This window comes from Pan paniscus, chromosome 17, assembly GCF_029289425.2.
Source record: "Pan paniscus chromosome 17, NHGRI_mPanPan1-v2.0_pri, whole genome shotgun sequence".
NCBI classification, from domain to species: domain Eukaryota; kingdom Metazoa; phylum Chordata; class Mammalia; order Primates; family Hominidae; genus Pan; species Pan paniscus.
Window position 1 is genome coordinate 63,948,453 of NC_073266.2, and position 16,431 is coordinate 63,964,883.

The 16,431-nt window shown below is 48.1% G+C and overlaps 1 protein-coding gene across 6 annotated transcripts in view; it reads right to left on the bottom strand.

Annotated features, from left to right (window-relative positions):
• The window catches only part of LOXHD1 (lipoxygenase homology PLAT domains 1), a 181,154-nt gene that overhangs the window by 50,347 nt on the left and 114,376 nt on the right, over positions 1–16,431 (bottom strand). For 5 of the 6 annotated variants that reach the window (XM_008955622.4, XM_055102498.2, XM_063597263.1 and 2 more), the window contains 5 exons: positions 15,548–15,712; positions 11,926–12,107; positions 8,104–8,220; positions 6,930–7,092; positions 2,933–3,087 (listed from right to left, as the gene is read on the bottom strand). In XM_008955622.4, coding sequence (XP_008953870.3) covers positions 2,933–3,087; positions 6,930–7,092; positions 8,104–8,220; positions 11,926–12,107; positions 15,548–15,712 — 782 coding nt within the window. Of the gene's footprint in view, positions 1–2,932; positions 3,088–6,929; positions 7,093–8,103; positions 8,221–11,805; positions 12,108–15,547; positions 15,713–16,431 lie in introns of all 6 variants that reach the window. The other variant, XM_055102495.2, reaches the window with a different exon arrangement.

Below are 16,431 nucleotides of genomic sequence, written 5' to 3' on the forward strand. Positions count from 1 at the left end.
TGGAAGCCATCTGGGGTCCTGTGCTTGGGGAGTGGCTAAATAACTGGTAAAGCCTTTCCTGCAGAAAGTTGTGTGTGCAGTGGCTATAGAGAAGAGTCACCTCCATCTATGTTTGAATACCCTGGCAGAGAGAGATTTCCAAGGCAGCCATGCACGCCAAGGGCAAGTTAAAGCAGTGTTTATAGAGCATGATGCCTTTTATGTATAACAGTAATACCACGGAATGGCTTACCTATTTTCTATGGGTGCATGTACATGTAAGCACAGAAAATGTTTGGAAAGATGCTGAGGTAGAAGAGAGGGTGGGGCATGCTGGAAACTGCACTCAGTGGTCTACAGAGGGCACTCTGAACAGGCCAGTGGGGGTAGGCCATGAAGGTCTACAAATCCCATGAAGGACTCAGGGCAGATCTGGGACCCATGGGGAGCCTTTGCAGGCTTGCAGTGAAAGAGTGACTGGTCAGTTTTGGACAGGTTAACTGAGGAAGCTGGAGGGTGGGTTGGATGGCAGGGCCTGGAGCAGAGAGACCGTGCTGGCTCAGTGAGTGAGCTGAGATGAGGCAGGGCTGAGTGGAGACAGGGCAGACTTGGCTGATCTAAGGTTATTTAGAAGGAAGACTCTGGAACCTGGCAATTGATTGGATGTGGGTGGGGAGGGGTTTCCAACAGGGAGAGGGGTGTCCAAGATGACTTCCATATTCTGGAGTAATCAGAGAAATGGAAGCTTCTAGATGTTCAGCAGTGAACTTAAGGTCACATGGTTAGTAACTGAGCCAGAAGTTGGTCCAGCTCCCCTGATGGGGCGTCAAAACTGGAGGAAAACAGAAGAAAGTGATGGGGCAGAATGGGACAAAGATTTTTTCTTGTGACATAACAATTGCTGAGAGAGAGGAAAAAAAAAAAAAACGGAATCTGAACGCAGAGGGGAATGGCTTGCATCACCTTCATTTATGCTTCCATTCATTTATTTACTTAATCCATATTTATTGAATGCCCACTCTTTGCCAGAGTCTATAAATAAAGCCATGCATAAAAATGGACCTCTCAGCTGAATGCTGTACATTGCTGCTTTTACAATGCATTTACCAGGCATCAACACCAGGCGTCAACTAGGGCAGGGGACAGGTGAGCTTTCCCAAGACTTGATAACATCCAGCACAAAGAGCTACCTGCCTGCCAGACATGGTTCTAGACACTTCACATTTTTTATTCAGTTGACCTTCACAGTAACTCAAAATTAACTCTTTTTTAGGGTGGAGGAAAAGGAGGCACAGAGATGTTAAGTAACTTGTCTAAGATCACACAGCTAGTAAGTGTCAGAGCCAGGATCTGAGCTCAGGTGACCTGCCCCTAGCATCTGGGGACCTGATAAATAATATCCCTAGTGTAGAGTCAGGGACAATCACATAAATCACTTGACCTTTTTGGCATTCTATTTTTGCAAGATGGAAAGAGGAGGATAGGACTCCTCCTACCTACTTTATAAGGGCAATGAACAATTAGATCTCTTGTGGAACATGAATGTGTGTGTTTTAGATTATTTCTTCCTGGTACAACATGCTCTTACATCTTGTCCTGTTTTTCAGCCCAGAGGTCTAATTAGCAATCATATTACTATTCCTGCTTCAGATGCAGTAAACTGAAGTTAGAGGTAAATGGTTTCTATCTGGTTGGTGAAGCAGTGAATGGGAGTGCTGGGGGGTCTGACTCCTGGAGACCTGGCAGCCAGGCTGGGGCTCCTTCCACAGTCTCTGACTCACGGGGTCACCAGCCAGCTGCAGACCCACTTAGATGACACCCACCTTTCTAATCCCAGGGCTAATATCCTCCTCACTAGTAGAGTGGTTCAATATTAAGGGATATGCCTGGCTGAGGGTCAGGTTTAAGGAGACCCTTGATAAATACCCATTGGCTGATGTATGAAATCCCCAGACATGCACAGCCACAGGCAAGAGCACAGATCAGGTTAGGAGCCAATCCCCTTAACCTGATCTCCCTGTGGAGATAGCCTGGCCTGTGGGGATTTCAGGCAGATTTCAGTGCATGGAGAGGAGAAGGAAAGGAGGCTGAGGAGCAAGGGCGGGGAGGGGCAGGGGGCATGACAAAGGGCACAGACTGGGAGGAGTAGAGGCGGGGAGAGGGGAGCCAAGCTTGCGAGAAAGGAAGTTTAATAAAGCCCACCCTTAGAGACTCCTGTGTTTTTGTAAAATCAGTCCGTCAGAGCTGGAAGAGCCTTACACATCACCCAGTCATGTGGTTTTCAAGCCTTTTTATAGCCACAGAACCCTTTGCTTAACAGAGGGCTTGCCTGGCACTGTGATCAACAGGCCAGGTCAAAGTGGATCCACCTGGGAGGGAGTGGGGTGTCCATCTGCACCTGTCTCCACCGCTCCCAAGGGCCTTGGAGCCACCTGGGGCTCTACACAACACAATTTAGCCAATTCATATCTGACCCTTCAATTTACAGATGAGGAAACTGAGGCCAGAGAAGTTGAAGCAGATAAGGAGTTGATAGCAGAACCAGGCCTCCAGATCCCCTCTCCACCCCACAGTTCAAGTCTCTGTCAGCACAGCCCCTGCCATTCTGCAGTGTTCACCTCCACGTTCATGAACCATGCACAGTGAACTGGATTTTCTGAAGATGACCCAGCCCCATCCAGCCAACAACCTCGAGCTCCAGCAGGCCTCCTGCTTGTCCAAGGCCGGCCTTCTGCTCCACCTCATCCCCTATGCAGGATCCAGGGTGGGTGCATCAGCTAGGAGAGGGGAATAAGGCACACTTGCAAGGGAAGGGCAAGGGCAGAGGCCCAAATGAGTGTGCACAATGCCCCATGGAGTTCCTGGATGTCCCCAGGAACCAAGAAGAGCTGGCACCTAGATCGCTGGGCCTGGAGAGGAGGGAAGGAGGGTAAACTCCGTGTGCCCCTCATACCGTTCCTCTCTCGAACTTGTTGGTCCGGTTCTCTGACTTGCCAAGGTATCGCTCCCCAGTGTCCCCGAGGTCTCCATAGATGGTGATGTACACCTTGGCATCCGTCCCTGCCCCAGGAATGTTCCCTGTGAAGATCTGCACCGAGTACAGCACAACTGGGCAGGTGGTGGGACAGACAGACAGACAAAGGGAAGAAAAGGGTGACAGCGCTTTAGGTCTTGGGGAACTGGATTTGTAGGAGGTGCTAAGCTTCTGGCCTAGGCCTCAAGGGGTTAATGCCTTCCTTTAGTTTGCTCAATTATGCATACTCAGCTTCAAATCCATGTGGATTCTCCAGTGGGAACTGTGCTCATCTGATCTAGACCCAGGTAGGCTCTATGAGACCCCAAAAATAGAAACTTTTTTCTAGCACCCCTCAAACCATCTATCTGCCCATATAGCTGCCTGCAGTGTACATGGGGAAAGACTCAGAAACTACCTGAGATGTGTCCACACTGTGGTCACTAAATCTACCTGCCATGATACATGGCAATAAAATGCCTTCCCATTTGAGGGTGACCAGTGTCAACACCAGATCCTTCTCAGTGGTTCATAGAAAAAAAATATTTTGTAAAGAACAGTTTCCCCTCTGTTCATTTCCTCACATTCATTTATTCTCCAACCCACTGCCACCCTCCCCTGCCCCAGCGGTTCAGGTCAACTCCTCACCGAAGCCACTGTGACTGCCGCCCACTCCTTGGTCTCCTATGGCCCATAGGGAGGGCTCAGTAAATATGGGTGTGACAATTATTAAAAATTATTATGAAAAATAAAAACGCATGGTATCTTGTTTTTGTTCTGCTGTTTTTATTTAAGGAAAAATAAAACATCTCCTTTCCTAACCTTCTCCTTACCAGGGAGACTCAAGTCTTGCATTTTTAAGAAGGCTAAAAATTGGTTGGCCCCTCTGTGTATCCTCTGTCTTTGGAGATTTTGAGTTTCAGGCCAAGGAAGAGGGAACTTGGCTGGATTATCCCCAAGGCGAGAAATGGAAGCTGAAAGGCAGAGGTGGCCAAAGTGGAAGGAAGGTTAACTTCCCTTGTCCTGGGAGGGAGTGAGGATTCGGGAGTATTCGTGGGCCACAGGGACCCCTCACCTGCACACAGGGACCCTATAGGGAAGTGACAGCTGGGCTTCTTTGCAGACTTGAAGCTTGAAGGGGGCCTCAAGGGTGGAACAGAGGGCCTTTTGACAAAGCCAGATTCATGCAGGAGTGTTTCTGGCCACCCAGAGAAATGATACTTGTGTGTTGGTGGAGAGCCAGTAGTGACACTGTGTGACAGCGAGCACAGCTGGGAGTGGCACTCATCCTGGACTAAGGGCCAGGCCTCTCCTGTGAGCCTCAGGATTCCTAGAAGACCCTCAAAAAGGGGATTCCCCTCCCTGCCGTGAATGAGATGGCCTGTCTTATCAGCCCTTGCAAGTGGGCTCAGAACCACATTTAATTAAATTTAGAAAAGTAAAGTGATGTGAGTTGCTTGTCCCCATGGCTGTAGAACACATTGACACCCACAGCAGGGTTCCCATGATTTTCTTATTTTCCCCTGGGTTCTGCAGCATTATTCCCTCCTGCTCTCCTTCTGTGTGGCTGGACACTCCTTCATGGGTAGCTTTATGGTTTCCTAATCTTCCACCCATGCCTTGGATGCCAAGGCCTCCCAGGTTCCACCCATATTCCTCAGCTCTCATCTTGCACTTCCTTGAGTTCTCTGAGTCTTTGCCTCCAACCCAGGTCCTTCCTTTGCTTCGGATCCGCACACTTATTACCTAGAGGGCGTCTCCACGTTGACCAGACTCCAACATTGCAAACTCACATGTTCAAACCTAAACTCTACCCTCTCCTGCAACCCCTGTCCCTTTTGCAAACCTTCTCCCCAACCATCTTCCTTGTCTCAGTGGTCCTGCCCAAGCCACTACCCTCCAAAGCTCCTGAGTGCATTGTGAGAGTTGACCTGCAGAGGCTGGTCAGAGACACCGCCAGGGGCAGAAACCAGGGACCAGCCACACTTGCTCCCACCCCACCCTGCCCCACTCAGCTCAGTGCAAAAACCTGTCAGCATTTCACACACTACATTAATAAAGAAAATCCTCTCTTTATTGTCTAAATGTTACCTAAGCTTGTCTTGCTAATACTGACCTGCGGTGACATTAGGAAACTTGTCATAGTTTAGACACAACAGTTGACGGTCTCCCCCCTCATTTTCCCCCTCATCCATTTTCTAGCTGTGCATTTGGGCCTGCTCCACATGTGAGCTAATCACAGGTGGCATGGGCCTATACGGACACCTTTTCTAGGAGCCTGTGTCCCAGAGCAGGATGCTGTGTCCCCAGGGGCTGGGATGAAATGGCCTCGTCACTCCCCCTTCGTCTGCTGCTTTCTCCAGTCCTCTGGGAATTAGGAAAACTGATTCAGCTTCTGAATGCTGAGCAATGCGGTAGTGCAGTCAGAGCCAGCTATTTCTGGATCCTCCTCCCTCCCCGTCCCACCCAGGCCACCCGGCGCATCCATGGAGAGATGTTTCCCTAGAAACATCACTGAGCTCAGAGTGAGTTTTGTGGTGTGTTATCCACACAGAACAGCCCAAGTGCTCTCCTGGGACAGCTTTCCAGGGCATCCTCTGGGGTCCAAGTTGAGAAGGAAGTTATCCCCAGATTCAATAGCAAAGACTATGTGGAGAAAAGGATAGGAGTAGGGGAGTCACACTATTGAGGCAACACTCGTTTTTATTTCTGGGCGACAACTCAGGTTAAAGGAAAGGCAGAGCTATAGCTGTTTTACTTCTGGTGACAAAAAAGGAAGATGGCGTTTGTCTTTTGTCTTTTGGGTGTCTTATCCACTTGGTGGGCAGAAAGACCTGTCTTCCTGTCTCCATAAGGGGCCCAGAATTTTAAACTTTACTCCAGTTTTTCCAAGAAGACAACACAACAAATTTAAGGTGGATTTTCAAGCTCTTGGAGCTTCTTTGATCTGTGTAGGCTGCCCTGCTAGAGAGATCCACTGTATTCTTTTTCTATCATCAGGGGTAGAAAGTCTGTTTTTTGCAAATGAATTTGACTTTGAAACAGCTCAAGATAATTCAGATCTGAATGGCTCATGAGTAACATGGGGATTGACATGGATGATGCCATTGCTGGTCAAAACAGAGGTATGACTCTGTCCATATGTTCTGGGAAAAGTGTGCGTGTGTGTGTCTGTATGTGTACACATATACAATGTAGAAAGAGAGAAGAAGAGAAGGCTGAGGACTGAGCCTTGAGGAATACTATCTAGCATGAGAAAAGAAACCAGCACTCTAAACACTTCAGAGAGGTAGGAAGAGAACTAGAATATGGTGGTATCACCAAAAGCAAAGGAAGAGGAAGTACAAGAAGTGAGTGGCCAGTCTGATGCAAATCCTTCAGAGAAAACCACATTGATGAAGAATGGACGTGTTAACCAGCCCATCCAGAAAAGAAATTCATGACCTTGGACATTCTAGAGCCATGCCAAACTACTGAGAACAAATACACAATGGTTCCAGTTACATATAAATCAAGAAGGTTTCTTGATTCATACTAAGTTGGGACAGCTAAGTCCAGCAAGAGCAGAGAGGCCAAAGCCAGTGATTGGTAGCAAATAAATGAATAGTAGGGAGAAAACAGGGACGAGGATAAACCAGGAACAGGATTCCCGTTATCTGGATGTATTATCCCAATGTCAGACCAGGGAAGAATTTTAGCGCAAACCTTGGAGTGAGACAGCTGAGACTTTGAAGACTAGCTCGGCCATCTATTAGCTGTGTGCACTTAGGCAGATTATGCAACCTCTGTGAGCCTCAGTGGCCCTCTCTAGAGAGTGGAGGTAACAACAGACCCTACTCCTGGGTGAAGAGGCTTAGCCTGGCACAGGGCATGTGCTCAGGAGGACCAGGGTCCTGGAGCCTTCCCATGGTGATGAGGGTGGCCACACCACACTTACTGTCCAGAGGCTCTTCTACTTCCTTGTAGACTTGCCGTAAGGACCCATCTTTCATGTATTTCTCAGTGAAGATGTCATATGGAACCAGTTCTCGAATGGTCTTTTTGTCATCCTCAGAGGTGGCAAGCCACCGATCGCATGGGAAAGTCAAGGTCTCTGCACCCTGGGGTGAGGCAGAAAAAGGAAAATTAGCCCTTAATGTGAAAGCTGCCAACTTCAGGGATTCATCATCTCAATACTCATGGAGACCAAAGACAAGGATCATGGGGCCCCATAAATAATGTAAAAGCCACAGGAGAGCCCCTTGCCCCAATTTCAGTAGATCAGTCTTAAAGACTTGCACAACCACATCAGAGTTTGGCTCTGAAAGGCTGGAGTTCCCAGGGTCACTTAAAAATAGGTATCTGAACTCCATCCTGGAGACTCAGATTCAGTGGGTAAGAGGAGGGGGGTGCTCTGTATTTAAAAATTGCTCCCTCTGGCTGGGCATTGTTGCTCATGCCTGTAATCTCAGCACTTTGAGAGGCCAAGGCGGGTGGATTACCTGATGTCAGGATTTCAAGACCAGCTTGGCCAACATGGTGAAACCCCATCTCTACTAACAAAATATAAAAATTAGTCAGGCGTGGTGGCGTGCGCCTGTAGTCCTAGCTACTTGGGAGGCTGAGGCGGGAGAATTGCTTGAACCCAGAAGGCAGAGCGCTGTTGCACTCCAGCCTGGGTGATGGAGCAAGACTCCATCTCAAAAAAATAAAATAAAATAAAATTGCTCCCTCTTCATTCATATCCATAGCTATGGCTGAGATCTATCTCCTAGGTTTATACTTTTGTGGCTTCAGAATGTTTTTAAAGTTGTCTGGGGTGGATTTTCTATGTGAGTTGACCTTGAGTTACAGGAAGGGCACTCTGGTCAATCACTAGTAATATGGCCTTGGAGGTGGGGAGGAGAAACATGCCCAGACCCTCCTCCTCAACCACGAAACCAGGTTCTAGAAAATTCTGCTTGGGACCAGAGCTTGTTTCTGCACTCTGAGTGAACTGGGTGAATTTTCATTATGAGATTTTTTATCTCAATAAGGCTGATCTAGCCAGTAGGTCCTTACAGGGAATTTGCCTTGAACCTGCTCTGGAAAGGGACAAAAGAAACAGCAGGACAGACCAGTCAACAACTCACGTCTTTATCCGGGAGGAGCCTGCGGATGTCCACGTGAGAGCAGTGCCACCCAGGATTCATGCCCGTGTTATTATGGCCAATCCGAATTTTTTCAATGATTTCTCCCACATCTTCTAACTTTGGAAAGGAGATAAGGCACTGAATGTTAGCTGAAAGATCCAGGAAAGTATGGCCTCGGCAACATCCTGCTTCCCCAGGGCATCCACCCTGAGTCCCTTTGCATTTCCTCCTGATATGTCTCCACTATCCAGCCAGGCCAGCTCCCATTGTCCTTGACACACATGCCATGCTTATGCCTCATGTCCCCTCTCTTAAAGTCAGCCTTGACTCCAGAACTTGGTTTAATCCACCTTCTCTGGGAGGGGGACCCCTCTTCAGCATGGAGCCCAGCTCCCCATCTGCCACTGCTCACTGTTGTAGCAACTCATCCCCTGTGTGAGAACTGAACTGGGTAGCAGAAGATGAGTTCTGGCTGTGCCATGCTCCTGTCTTGCCAAGTGGACTTATTCAAGGCCCCAGGCCCCTAAGAGTCCCCCACCTTCCAGCCACTCCTTTTCTGTGCTCCCACATAGAAATGCCAGTCCCTAGAACTCCACATTCCTTGCCACGGGGCCTTTGCACATGCTTTGCTTGCCTCTCTGCCTTCCTCTTCTTTACCTAACCCATACCTGCTCAACCTCGTAATCCAGGTCTCAACTCAATGATCACTTCCTCAGGAAAGCCCTTAACCTCCCCGAGAAAGTTAATTTTCTTCATGACAGGCTCTTGTTGTATAGTGGAGCCCCTCCTTGGAGTACTTCTCATAGTTGTAAGTTTTCATTTATTTGTGTGACACCTACCATCTCTTTCACCACTGAGAACCACAAGGCAGGCACCATTTTGCTCTGCATTGTATCCCGAAAACCTAGAACAGTGCCCATGACCTAGGTACTCAATAAGCATTGGTTGCAAGGACAAAAGAGTGTTTCCTTAGCTGAAAAATGGGTACGATAAAATCAGCCAGGCCTTCTCATAATGCGGTGGTGAGCCTTAACCACGATGGTGTGCATGAAAGTCCCTTGAAGAAAAAAAAGCTGATACATGTGTGCCAGGTGAGTCCCTGAACTGGGCGGGGGATGGGGCAGCTGCAACATCTTCTCTCTCCCACCTGGAGCCTCCAGGTATGGGATGCAGAGGAGAATCTCTGGCTTCTGTGACCTTAATCCTCTAAGCACTCAGTTGCATGGGACAGGATGGCTGCCTCTGTTTTTGTTGTTGTTGTTGTTGTTGTTGTTGTCGCCCAGGCTGGAGTGCAGTGGCGCAAACTCAGCTCACGGCAACCTCCACCTCCTGGGTTCAAGAAATTCTCTCCTGCCTCAGCCCCTGGAGTAGCTGGGATTACAGGTGCCTGCCACCATGCCCAGCTAAATTTTGTATTTTTAGTAGAGACAGGGTTTCACCATGTTGGCCAGGCTGGTCTTGAACTCCTGACCTCAGGTGATCCACCCACCTCGGCCTCCCAAAGTGCTGGCATTACAGGCGTGAGCCACCGCGCCTGGTGGTCATCTCAGTTCTAACGCCTCAGAGAGCAATGTGGCCTTTAGGGGACAGCTACTCATGGTTGGTGGGCCTCAGAGAAAGACTCAGAGGACATCAACATCAGAAGGGACCCTGGTATTCTGGAAGGTGAAAGAATTAGGCAGAGAATGCTCTGGAATGGAACTTCTTGAGTCTAGATCCTAGCTCTGCTGTTTTAAGACACCTTGAGTAAGTCTGCTTAACCTTTCTGCGCTTTATTTCCTCATCTGTAAAATGGAATGATCATACTACCTAGGTCTTGGAAATGTTATAAAGATTAAATGAGTTGATACACATCAGGTCCTTAGAACTGTGCTGGCCCTTGGATGTTCTCAATAACTCTTAGCTATTATTGTTCTTTTCCTGGTCAACCCCTTTTCTTAGGAGGGGGCCACAGAGAGAGGAAGCGGCTTCCTCCTGAGATAGTGGCTGAGCCAGAATCAGATCCAGGGTTACCGACTCCGCAATTCAGCGTTTTACCTCCTACCTGAAAATCAATCAGAAAAGGGAAGTGCAGAGAGAGGGACACAGGTGGGCAGAGAGACAGAGGCCAGGAGACAAAGCCCTTTCATTTGTTTCCCAGCTCTCACACTCCCTCCAAATCCAGAGAGATTTGAAAAGAAAAAAAAAATAGCAACAAAATTACTGGCAAATTATAGCTGTCTATTAGTGGGGACTTCATTGATAAAAACTCCCCGGAAGTCATGCCGAGGTGTGATCACAGCCTCAGCCGCTGACGGCATCAGGCCTGGATGACTCACGCACCATGACATCTTGGGTGGATGAGATGTTAGCTTTGTGTGGATTAATGAATCACCCTTAAATTTTCTCGTTAAAAGACTCAGCAAAGGTGACAGACCTTCCCACAAGTGCTGACTGCTCCAGAGAAGGTGGGAAGAGAGCAAGGCGTCCCCCGGGATAGAGACTGGCCCAGGAAGAAGGAAGGTGCCCTGGGCTTTGTTTCCTATCAGAAAATAAGGGGCACATCTCCAAAGATCCCACTGCCTGGAGGGCCCAGCCTTCTGAGGCTCCTGGCTCTTCTCCTTCAGGGTCTCCTGTGCTTCCCAAGTCTTGCTTCATTATTGCCATCTATCCAAGTTACATCACACTCCTCCCATGGCTTCTACTCAAACCTCAAGCCACATGCTTATTTCCACCTCTGAGCTGTTGGCCATGCTGTTCCCTCTGCTAGGAATGCCTTTCCTCCTTGTCCCTGCTAATGCCCCCTTTCAGATCCAACTCAAAGCCACCTCTTCCAAGGAGCATTCTCCCTTCTCTAAACAGTGATAGTAAGCTCAGTCCATTTGCTTGTCTACTGCAGTAGCTAACTAAGAGTGCATATTCCAGAGCCGGTCCTCCTGGGTTTCAATCCTGCTCCCACTACATCCTAGCTGTGTGGTTTTAGGGAAGCAACTAAACCTCGTGCCCCAGTTTCCCCATATTTACACAGGGACAATTATAGCACAGAGTTTTTATGATAATTAAGTGGGTTAGCCTATGACAGTGCCCTCTGACCCACAGGGTCCATGACAATGACCATCACCAGACTCTCTCATTACCTTTGTTGGGAGGACTGGGGTCCCCAACTTGACCGTAAGCCCCTCTCAGGCAGGATCTGAGCTCTCCCCTTCTCTTGTGTCTCCCACCCAACCTAGTGCACACCTGAGCACACAGGGCAGGCACAGTGTGCATGCACTAAATTGAAGTATATGGATTCCAAGGCGCTATGACCTACATGCACAGTAAACACTGAACAACAGCACCCCCATTGTCAAGACCTGATGGGAAGCCATGGAACATACAGAATGCTCTTCTCTATTAAATTGTTTGACCATAGCTTGAGAGCTGAGCAGGAGACCCTAGCCCATGACCACTGGTGGTGGGATTTCCACCTCTCCCTGGCTAGCAGTATCAGCAGAACCCCACAACCAGCAAGTCTGGGAGCTATGCTCCACCTGTGGATAAGTGTCTATTGTTGGAAGCTCTAGAGAGGCCCGTTGGCTTTATGCCTCTAGTGTTCCCAAGTCCTGTCTCTCATCATTGCCTTTGATCCTGACACCAGTCCAGGAGGAGCAGGGTGAGCTTCACCATTCCCCTGGTTGCTTGGATGTACTGAGGCCCAGGAAGGTAGGATGAGCTACTCACCTTCCTCTCTAATAGCAGTGCATCAGGATGAAGGGCATGTGTTCTGCCCTGAAGGTAGGGCTTCTCCTCTCCCTCTGTCTGACCTACTCCATCCCTGGACAGCCTGCTGAGCCCAAGTACCTCTACAATGAAGCGGGAGGCAGACTTCCTCTCAAAGAACTGCTTCTGTTCCCTCTTGTTGGTACACAGATACTTCTGCTGGGTGCACATGGCATCGCAGCCATAGATGATGATGAAGATGTTGGCATCTGTCCCAGCAGCAAAGACATCACTGGTGTAGAGGGTGATCTCGTAAGGAACAACTGAGGGTGGTGGTCAGAGGGCAAAGCCAGAGTGGATGAGAGAACAGAAAACAAACATGGTGAGAGCCAGTTCTTCACCAGCACAACCAGCCCAGACCCTTGCACTGGGGAACTGCTGCCCGGGGAACTGCTGCTCAGGGACCTGGACCTTCACAAGGTTGCCTAGCAACTGCAGGTGGGGTCCTGTCCTGCCCCGCCCCCATGGAAAACCCTCACCCCCTCAGACCAGGGTGTGTGAGCCTCTCACATGCCAGAGCACATGTAGCAGACTGGTTGAAAGCACAGGCTTCAGAATTTGACAAGCCCAGGCTGGAATCCCAGCTCTGTCTTGACCATTGGTGTAATCTGGGCAAGTTAATTCTGAGCCTCAGTGTCCATTGTCTGTAAAGTGCCCTCGACATGGTGCTTGGCTGAAGAGACTCCACAGACAAGAGCACTAGATTTCAGGGGGCAACTTGCTGACTGGATCGGCCAGTCTACGGTAGTGAGCATTCTTTCACTCTTCTCCCTATCCCCTGCTCCCAGTCTCTCACTTGCTCCCAGATGGCCTGCCTGCCCCAACCCATCCACCTCACACCCAGCCCCTCATTCAGGTTCCGTCACATTACACAGGTCTTTTATAGGGGAGGGGATAGCAGGAGGCGAGGGCTGCACCAGGGTTTACTTGGTCCCACCAGGGACTATCTCCCCTAGAAAGAGGGTTGACAAATCAGTGCTGTTAGCAAGCAGCTTCCTGGTGGGCAGCCACTGGTGTGAACAGAGACCAGTATGTCTCTATGCATGGGTGGAAGACCTTTGCTTCAGAAACTTTTGGGGATGCTTGTTAAAAATACAGATTTGCAGGCCAGGTGTGGTGGCTCATGCCTGTAATCCCAGAACTTTGGGAGGCCGAGGTGGGCTAATCACTAGAGGTCAGGAGTTCGAGACCAGCCCGGCCAACATGGCAAAACCCCGTTTCTACTAAAAATATAAAAGTTAGCTGGACGTGGCGGTGGGTACCTGTAGCCCCAGCTACTTGGGAGGCTGAGGCAGGATAATTGCTTGAACCTGGGAGGTGGAGGTTGCAGTAAGCTGAGATCACGCCACTGCACTCCAGCCTGGGTAACAGAGTGAGACTCTCTCTTAAAAAAAAAAATGCAGATTTGCAAACCCTGCCTTAGTTTCTCTGCAGGATGGGTCTAGGGATCTGAATATTTAACTCATACTTTATACTAAAGTTTGAGACCACCTGAAACAATGTATTGCTATAGTAACTATAGGTTAGTTCATTAGCAGGTTGTGAAATGAGTTTAGTGGGTTGTCAACAGTATTTTTAAAAATATGTGGAATTGAAAAAATCTAATAGAAAAATATCAGTGTATATCACACATAATGAGGGTACAATTTTTGTGACATTTTTATTTTTTGCATATGCATATAAATGTGTACAATTGCTCTGGGTCACAGTAACTAAAAAAAAATTTAAGAAAAAAAAGAAGAATATTGAAAACCCAGGGAAACAGTTCAAGTGGATGTCTACTCTATCCTGTAGTCTTGGCCCTTGAAAGGAGTCACAATACAAGCTTCCTTCTCTCTTGTGGCCCTAACCTTCTCCAGATGAAGACGTTGCTTTCATTTATCATCATAGCTACTTTGCTGTAGGGCTGTAGTAGTGATACTTGCAGTAGTAATAGTAGTAATAGTTATCACTTATTAAGACTTCCTACATGTCAGACTCTGTACTGAGCATGCTATGGTCCTTATATCCTTTAACTCTCACAATGACTTGAGGGAGTAGGTATTATTACACTCCATTTTACAAATGAGAAAACCAAGGCTCAGAGAGGTGAAGTAACTTGCCCAAAGACACATGGTAGAACTTGAACTCAAACCCAGGCTTGCCTGACCTTAAAGCCTGTATTGCCAGCCTCTAGGAGTCTTGTTGCTGTGAACTAGAGATAAGTACTGCTGCTTAGCCACAGGCAACAGAAAGAGACAGCCCACGGAGGTGACCACTAGCCCCACAATGGCTTGAAAAGGCCCTCACCTATAGGGTGAAGGGAAACAGCCTCGACCCTGCTGGGTGCTCAACCAATAACAGAGGTGTCATCTCTGTAGCATACAGTCCCTTCCTCTGAGCCTCTGGGGTTTCTCCCTGACCCAAGACTTGGAAAGCCTTGAACAGAAAAGCTGGCAACAGAATCTGAGCTTTCCTGAGACTGGCCAGCAGTAGGAGAACCCCTGGAAGTTTCTGGGCAGGAACAGCTCACCCTTTAGGTTAGTTTTAATATCAGGCTGGAACTGAACATATTCAAAGTCAAACCATACAAACTCTTTATCTTTTTTTTTTTTTTTTTTTTTTGGTATGGCATGTCCTAGGGCATGTAGGGAGAAATGGATACGTTTGTCCTCAAGGGTTCCACCCAGTGCTGCTGCCAACCCCATGCACATCTTTCAGGCCAGAGTCTGTCCTCGCCTGCAGGTGACTCCTGGGAATAGAGGCTGGATCCAGGGCTGGCTTTGGGCATGCCCAGCCAGAGAAATGTCACTTCATTTTAGACTTTGGATCAGAAGATATTTTGATGATCTGTTCATTTCAGTTTATTGCTTTAGGCAAAAATTTGTTCATCACTGATACATGCTATTAAGTATGAGTTGTTTGGGGGAAATCTTGTGGTGCAGTTTATTATTTAGTTAGAAAAAATTATATGCTCTGGAATTTATTCAGATTTTACCAAATTCAGACAGACTTTCAGAGTTTAGTTAATTTCAGTTTGATTCCCAGTACATAGTACTACATACTTACATGTCTATAAACATTTAATACATTCTTTCTGATGATGACAGTGGAAAGGAAGTGTCAAAACTTCACTAAATTACTCCCTTCCCTTCTTCCCCTTAGCTAGAAAAGGGAATTACATTCACCTTTTTTTTTGAATTCTGGGTCTAGCAGGGTCCAGGCTGTGTTTCCCTTCAACCCATAAGTGAGGGCCCTTTCAAGCCATTGTGGGGCTGGCAGTCATGTATACCACCTGAGAAAATCTTATACTGCTGACTTACTTGGCATGTTAATGACTGGAGTAAGGATTGGTGACAGGGTTGATAATGATTCCTCAGTTAGACCTTTATCTTTCTTCCTTTTGGATATTGCTATCATCCTGCATTATTATCTCTATGCTGCAGATGAGGAATCTGAACCCTCGAGAGGTTAGGTTCTCTACATGTTGTCACCAGCTAGCTTGGAGTAGAGTTTAGAATAAATTTCATATTTTCATTTCCTGGGTCCAGAACTCTGCCCACAGCCCCCACAGAGTCAGAAAATTCAGGACAGGGATGAAAGACCAAAATCTTCAAGGTGGGCCTGGCCCACAGTCAATCCTGAAGGAGGAACTGGGGCTGAGTTGGGGTAGCTGGTGATGGGGCCCCAGAGAAGGGCTGGCCTTGCCGTGTGTGGTTCCTACATGGTGTGTACAGCCTCGTCTGAAGCTCTGCATGGAAGAGGTCTCTGATGATGGATCCGTCGTCTTCATTTTTGGCCAGCCAGCGGCCACAGGGAAACGTCACGCACTTCCCAAGAGATGGGGCATCCACCTCTACCCAGTCTACAAACCAGCCTGGGGCCTTGCCTAGAGAGAGAGGAGACACAAAACCCATCAAGGACCTGAGCAGAGATGATTTCCTGTGGGTAACTTCAGGGACTCCTGACATCCTTCCTTAGGTGGTTGGCTGATACCATTAACATGACATCCCTTTTGCTTGCAGCATTGCTAAAGTGACTCCCATTAAAATGTGCACCCAGATGTTGAAGCTGGATCACACTCCAGGCTGCTGTCAGTGAAATTAGTAAGAGTAAAAGAGCATCAATAGGAGATGACAGGAGAGTAGGGGGAGGCTGAGGTGGGAGGGCACTGAGAGGAAGCAAGGATGCTGTCCTTCCTTGAAGAAGGGGCTTCAAACAGAACTCAGGGATGCCAGCCTGTGTTTACAAAAGCTTTATAATCTTACCCAATGATAGGAATGAAGCAATTGAATCAAAGGCTCTGGGGGTGGAGCCAAGAAATCTGTGAGTTAATAACCCCCCAGGTGATCCTGTTGCACACTCAAAGAACTACTGAGTTAGGTCGGAGATTTTCATATCTGGCTGTGCATTAAAATTACCAACACTGGGGTTGATAAAGGCTTTAAAAATCACCAGTGTCCAGGTACAGCTCTAGACTAATTAGGCCAGAAACTCTGTGTGCAGCTGAGGACTCTCTGGGCTCTACTGGGCTAAAGGGATTAAGGAAGCTGTGTCATTACAGAAGACAGATGGCATTCAAATTTCCAGAATCTTTCCCAGATGCCC